Source organism: Cupressus sempervirens, chromosome 7, assembly GCF_028749045.1.
Source record: "Cupressus sempervirens isolate cs-2001-9-10 chromosome 7, ASM2874904v1, whole genome shotgun sequence".
In the NCBI taxonomy this organism is placed as follows: Eukaryota; Viridiplantae; Streptophyta; class Pinopsida; order Cupressales; family Cupressaceae; genus Cupressus; species Cupressus sempervirens.
In genome coordinates this window covers 824,479,122-824,485,736 of record NC_143124.1, presented here as the reverse complement: position 1 = coordinate 824,485,736, position 6,615 = coordinate 824,479,122, and the positions used below count along the sequence as shown (strand labels likewise).

The window sequence follows — 6,615 nt, the reverse complement described above, 5'->3', positions numbered from 1 at the left end:
TAGGATTTTGGGTAACATGATGAAGAGGAGATGACCAGTGAAGAAAAAGTTGAGGATAAACATGTCGATGGTAAAGAAATACCTATGCCATCTGGTGTGTCAAATATTTTTAAAACCAAAGCTAATACCCTAGAGTCTAAGGTGGGGGATGAGACTAGGGATCAAGGGATGGTCACCTCCCCAATTAGGAAACTCTATATGGAACCTCAGAATATGGGAACTAGGAAAATTGTAGAGACTCAACTGAAATATCCCATGGGAGTTGAAAATCGGAAAGAGGATAATCACATGCCTCAGAAAACAACATACAAACACCCACCTATGAAGGATGATAATTGCAGTTGGAGGAAACTATCATTTCCATGGTAAAGAAGAACGAGGAGCTAGAGGATAAGTTTGATAGGGTGGTGGACTTCTCAATTTGTGTCATGCATTTTGTAGCCACTACCCTCCATCTTCTTTAGGCTAGTGAGGAGGATCTTAACTATGCTAAGGACATGGAGACTCACTCCCTCTATAGATTTCTTACTGATGACTGGTTGTGGCTTTTGCTGGAGAATCTGAGTAAGAATAAGGAGAGTTAGCCATTGGATCCTTCTCTTTTGTTTTTTGTGTTATGATGTTTACTATTTTGCCCATGGGGCCCCTTTGGTTAATACTTGCACTTCATTTATGCCCATTAATTTAAATGGGGCTAGGATTATATGTACTTATGATAATCTGTTACTTTATGACTGTAGTAGTTTTAGATATAGAAATATTTTAGTTTGAGGGTTTTTGATATTAAGGAAGGGGATAGGTTGAAATGTTGGTAATTACTTGTGTCTGAGTTTCAATTGAGATTTTTGTCTTTGGAACTGCCCCCATTTTGCTTGCTTTCTTATATAAAAAAATAATAATGTTTTGTAAAATTAATATTTTAATAATAATTTTAAATATAAATGTAAATAAAAAATTAATAAAATACAACAAAATAAACTACAACTGTGAAAATTATAATTAAATATTCTAAATCATTATATATAGAAAATTAATACTTAGAGAAAGTTTTGTAACATTACTAATACTTACTTTTGGTGTTGTACCTTTAAAATCCAGTACTCTTTCCTACTCATAATCATTTTTTAAATTTGGAGCCAATTTTTTTTCTTATAGTTGACCCGTTATTGTTTTGAAGTATATAAAGATGAATATATGCATTCATGTGACATCATCCACACTAAAAATTTTGAGGACGTGTGTTTGAGATTTTGCATCTAAGACTTGGAATATACAAAAACTTATTATAGACCAGAGGAATAAATTCCTTTGATAAATCAAAGGTTAGATGATGCAAGTACATAGGTTGGAGGATGATCTCACTCAAATGCCACATAGAACTTCATTATTGGTGAAATTACCATGTTATTAGTGTTAATTTTTTATTATTATGGGTGTAATCATGATTGGTTATTAATATTATACCTAATGAAGTTACAATATATTTTTTGTTATTTTATTACAAGAAGGAATGAATGGGGAGTTATGTTTGGTATTTGTTAGGTTATTTTTTAGAATGCAATGATAACATTTGATGTAAATAGACTAAATCTAATCTTGATAAGATTTGAGTCATATATTAAGACTTGATAGTAATTGTTTGAAAAAATAACATGTGTCAAGGGTTTAAAAATAGCTCAAAACTAGATTTACATAAAAAAAATTAGATTAAGACATGTATATAATGGTTTCTATCAAATAGTTGAAGACATCCTATCACTAAAGGTACAGAGGTCTGTATTCTAATATTAGAAACATGTTACATTTTATAGAATTTTGTGACTTGGGAATGATGTATCCATTAAGAATATTTATGTAGTTCTAACAAGCCACACAAGAATTTCCATTTATTTAACAAAGAATTGATTAGAAATAAGAAACAAGAAATTCACAAAGTCGGAATAACCAATACCTAATCATCATGAGTAGAAGAGGAGCTCCCTTGTTTCTTGGAATGTTTCTTGTTGATGTCCAAAATATCCCATTAAAACGTAAAATCTCAAATATACTGTGTTTCACTCATTGGAAGTGTGCTTATAATTTAATGGGACTAATGTGTATGTGTGTGTGAATGATGTTGATTAATTCTCTAATAATTTTCATTCTTAAAGCATGATCCATAGAAATGGTAGAGCCATTTCAAACCTCTTGCAAATGTCCAATTAAAAAAATTAAAGTGAATTTTGGCAATATTCTTCATAAGAAGGATACGATATACAAAGAAATTTTTTATGTGCTTAAATAATTACTAAGTACATCTTTAAATGCCCTAAAAGGATACATTATTCCATATACACAAAATGTTGGTTCAGAGTCTTGTTTTATAATGTCTAAATAAAAGATGAGGCGGTAGATATTTAGACATGAGGATTCACTCAAAGCCCATTCATGACCATAGAGTTCAATGCTCTAGAGAATCAAGGTTGTAAAATATATCTAGCTATGTTTGATCTATGTCTATATTATTATACAAGTTAACTCTTGTTTGATCTATGTCTATATTATTATACAAGTTAACTCTTGAATGAAGAAGAGGCGAATGTAAGAAAAGTGAAAAAAGAATAGAAAACAATGGCATGAAATGAAGACAATAAATGATAATTTAATGTGAAAACATATTTATCTTAATTTATTTTAGGGTTCTACACAAATCTATATTGTTTCCTAAATGTATGGGTATGCAAGTCATATGTTAAACCTCTTTGATTGAGAACCAAGAATTGAGGGGTCTCTATTCTGCCAAAGTCACTTGGGACAATATCATGGTCTTATCCATTAGGTGTGAAAGGGCCTCAGATTTCATTAGAACTATTCAACCTCAATATATCAAAGAACCTTTAGGGGAAAGGACCCAGTAGCTACCCACGCTAACTTCATACACCTAGAACTCCTAAACTGTAAGTCAAGGTTTGCATTTTTTTGTGTACTCTTCGTAGGTGAGTGAAGAGCTTAAAGTTGCAATTTTGGCTTTTTGAGTATTCATGGACCTCTTTGTAGGGATAGTGGAGCACAAAGTGCTCACAAAATGTCATTTCAAGATGCTCGTCCAATACCCACTATGTTCATGCACCAATAGTCGCTCACTAAAAAATACTAGTACTTGTGATTACACATCTCATTAATCTTTATGAATTGTCCCTATAGTGGTGCACAAATTGGTCAATCGCCAACCACAAAAAGCTAAAAAATGATCGACTGTTAGTACATGTACAGTGAACTATTATTACACGTTTTTTTCATTTTTAGGGCTCTTTAAAGAACGATAATTAGGAGTATCTATGATAAAATTATCAAGATTACTGAACCCTCATATGTTATCACATCCTTCCCCTATTAATATCATTTTTATTATGATATTAAAATAAAAGCTAATTCATATTTTTTGAAGAACTTGTTTTTCATGTCTTATGTGAAGAAGATTGACAACTAATTTCCCGAGAGTTTTAATATGTTACGCTACATCATTACTACAGATTGCTTAAGTAGAAGCTTTGCTATGATTTCACATGGCATGCCATTTCACATGATCATATAATAGGACTGAGGGACAACAATTAGCATATATGTATAAAAGAAGTGCCCAAACCATACTGATTGTCCATGTACGGAATGGATATGACCTGCATAGCAGATTTGTGACGTTTGTTTTTATTTATTTAGTCTCTTCAGTCTTTTGACTATTCTCCACCTCACCTTGCACGTGCAGACTATTAACTATGGTAAATTTATACACAAAAAAATCCCACATTCAGCACTGTGCGACGTTTGAGTGATCGCCGGGGCCTGTTTAAACGGACTCCCGTATGACCGAACGATAAGATTTAATCGTCAAGATGACGTGGGCTCTTTAATGATGGTGAAGACTGTCTCTATCTCAATATTCAAACAAATAAGCTTCTTGTTTTGTGTGCACTGTCAATCCGTCCTCTCTTGATGCTACAACATTTCCTTTAATTTCCCCCTCGCAATTACACCGACAACACTGTCAATCAACAAAACCCAATTTACAATTTCTATAAAATAGGTTTGTTTCTTCCTTCAAATATAGTTTCCTCACCGAGCAATCTCGACATAGGCCTCTTTTCTGCTATGGATTATAAGAACTATGACTACTCCATGGCTGCTTCAGGATATGCTCAGATCAATGAAATTGATCTTTTGACGAATAACAATGTGGGTCATGAAATTTGCATGTCCCAACAGAATAACAACAGTCCTGAGGGATTCTATGCAGGAAATGTGAAGTTAGACGTTTCAGGTATCTAGTAGATCCTCTACTTCGCTTATTTTATAGTATTGAAAGCTCTTCAAAATAAGTTTGTAGTCTTTGGATGTTTCACTTTGAATGTTCCAGTTTGCACAAGTTTTTGGATGTTTTGGAATAGGTTCCAAGAAGTTGTTGGATGTGTTTATGATAGAAGACATTAGATTTCTACAGGCACGGTTGTAATTTATTGATCATCTGTGATCTTCCTAAGTGAAACGATTGTTATTAGTTAACCAGTTTGTAGAACTTATAATTTAAGACATTAATGAATAGTTAGTCTAGTTAAATTTAACTCATTTATCAATGGTTAACCTAATCAAGAAGTTTCTTTTAATGATCAAGAAGTTCTTGTAATCTCTTAGATCAATCAAAAAGTTCATCTAATGATTAAGAAGTTTCGTGTAATGATCAAGAAGTTCTTGTAATCTCTTAGATCAATCAAAAAGTTCATCTAATGATTAAGAAGTTCTTGTAATCTCAGTTGAACTAATCTATGATCAGACAGTTCGTGTAGTGATCAAGAAATTCTTGTAATGATTGTGAAGTTCTTCTCATAATCTGAGTTATTCGAACTAATCTATAGTCAGAAGTTTGTGTGATGATCAAGAAATTCTTTTGAACTATTCTATGATCAGAAGTTTGTGTAATGATCAAGAAATTCTTGTAATCTCAGTTATTCTAACTAATCTATTGTCAGAAGTTCGTGTAATGATTATGTTCTTGTAATCTCGGTTATTTGAACTAATCTATGATCAGAAGTTTGTGTACTGATAAGAAATCCTTTCTGTGTGTAATGATCAAGAAATTCTTGTAATCTTAGTTATTCTAACTAATCTATGGTCAGAAGTTCCTGTAATAATTAAGAAGTTCTTGTAATCTCAGTTATTTGAACTAATCTATGATCAGAAGTTTGTGTAATGATCAAGAAATTCTTGTAATCAGTTTTTCTAAGTTATCTATGGTCAGAAATTAGTGAAATGATCAAGAAGTTCTTGTTATCTCAGTTATTCGAACTAATCTATGATCAGAAGTTTGTGTAATGATCAAGGAATTCTTGTAATCTCAGTTATTTTAACTAATCTATGGTCAGAAGTTTGTGTAATGATTAAGAAGTTCTTGTAATCTCAGTTATTTGAACTAATCTATGATCAGAAATTTGTGTAATGATCAAGAAATTCTGGTAATCTCACTCATTCTAACTAATCTATGGTCAGAAGTTTGTGTAATGATTAAGAAGTTCTTGTGATCAGAGTTAATTCTAATCTATGATCAGAAGTAGAGTTAATTCTAATCTATGATCAGAAGTTTGCAGAAGTTCATATTCTGATATATGATCATTTGATTAAGAAGCTCTTGTAATCTCTTGAATCAGGACATTCGACCTCTAGTTCGACTTCGAAGCAACTGGTGGCTTCAAACTCTGGTCAGAAGAAGAAAATGCAGTCGAAGCACAGCACAACAAAGCTATCGGTGGATCCACAGAGCGTGGCAGCTCGTCAGAGGAGGCATCGGATCAGCAAGAGGTTCAGAATTCTGCAAACCCTTGTTCCCGGGGGAACAAAGATGGACACTGCCTCCATGCTCGACGAGGCCATTCAGTATGTCAAGTTTCTCAAGTACCAGATTTGGTTTCATGAGATGATGGGCTATGCGTCAAATGGCTCCAACAATCCAACTAATAACTCCAATACCTTGAATGCTGCTTCCACTAGCCAAATAGTTTCTCCATCGCTGCAGATGGAAAGTGATAGCTATGGCAGCTTTAGTGCACACTCACTTAATACAGAGGCTGATAATATTGGTTATGTTTGTGGGAACTGGGGAATCAATTAGGTCAGAAAATGTCTCAACAAATGTCTCTGTCCTGTTGTTCCAGTCAGGATCCCAATTTTCTGATTGCTGGCTCAACATTGTGTGTGTATGTTATGACTTATCATGATGCTTAAACTTCTGGGTTGAAATGCAATGGGGCCTTGTGTTTTTTTGGTTTTTGATGTGTATCTTCTAAGTAGAACAAGTTTTACTTGTATCAAAGCGATTAGTTCATAATATTGAACTTAGAAAATGTTGTATGTTGTCTGTTGTATGATAACAAACTTAAAAAGACAATATGGCACGGATATGCAGAATAGTACAACTAGTTAATCTCTTGTGTTTGGTGGGCTATAGCTCTCAGTCCGATGTAAAGAGACCTGTTGTTTATGTTGTTAAAGTTTGTGTACAAAGTCTCTCCTGCAAATGTGTAATAAAATCAGTTTTGGTGTGCATTCTAGCGTGTTTGTATAGTGTAGTATATGTATTGAAGACAT

At 33.1% G+C, this 6,615-nt stretch overlaps 1 protein-coding gene across 1 annotated transcript; it reads left to right on the top strand.

Moving 5' to 3' along the window:
- The first annotated feature begins 4,032 nt into the window (after nt 1-4,032).
- LOC149549938 (uncharacterized) lies at nt 4,033-6,371 on the top strand. The gene is made up of 2 exons (XM_089794986.1): nt 4,033-4,297; nt 5,679-6,371. The coding sequence occupies exons 1-2, from the start codon at nt 4,129-4,131 to the stop codon at nt 6,137-6,139; spliced, it is 630 nt and encodes a 209-aa protein (XP_089651112.1). The 5' UTR covers nt 4,033-4,128; the 3' UTR covers nt 6,140-6,371.
- The last annotated feature ends 244 nt before the right edge of the window (nt 6,372-6,615 follow it).

What these genes read in the sequence shown, in the direction of transcription:
- LOC149549938 (XM_089794986.1), top strand. Translation starts at nt 4,129, where the DNA reads ATGGATTATAAGAACTATGACTACTCCATGGCTGCTTCAGGATATGCT. An exon ending in TGTGAAGTTAGACGTTTCAG is followed by an intron (nt 4,298 to 5,678) that starts GTATCTAGTAGA and finishes CTCTTGAATCAG; the next exon opens with GACATTCGACCTCTAGTTCG.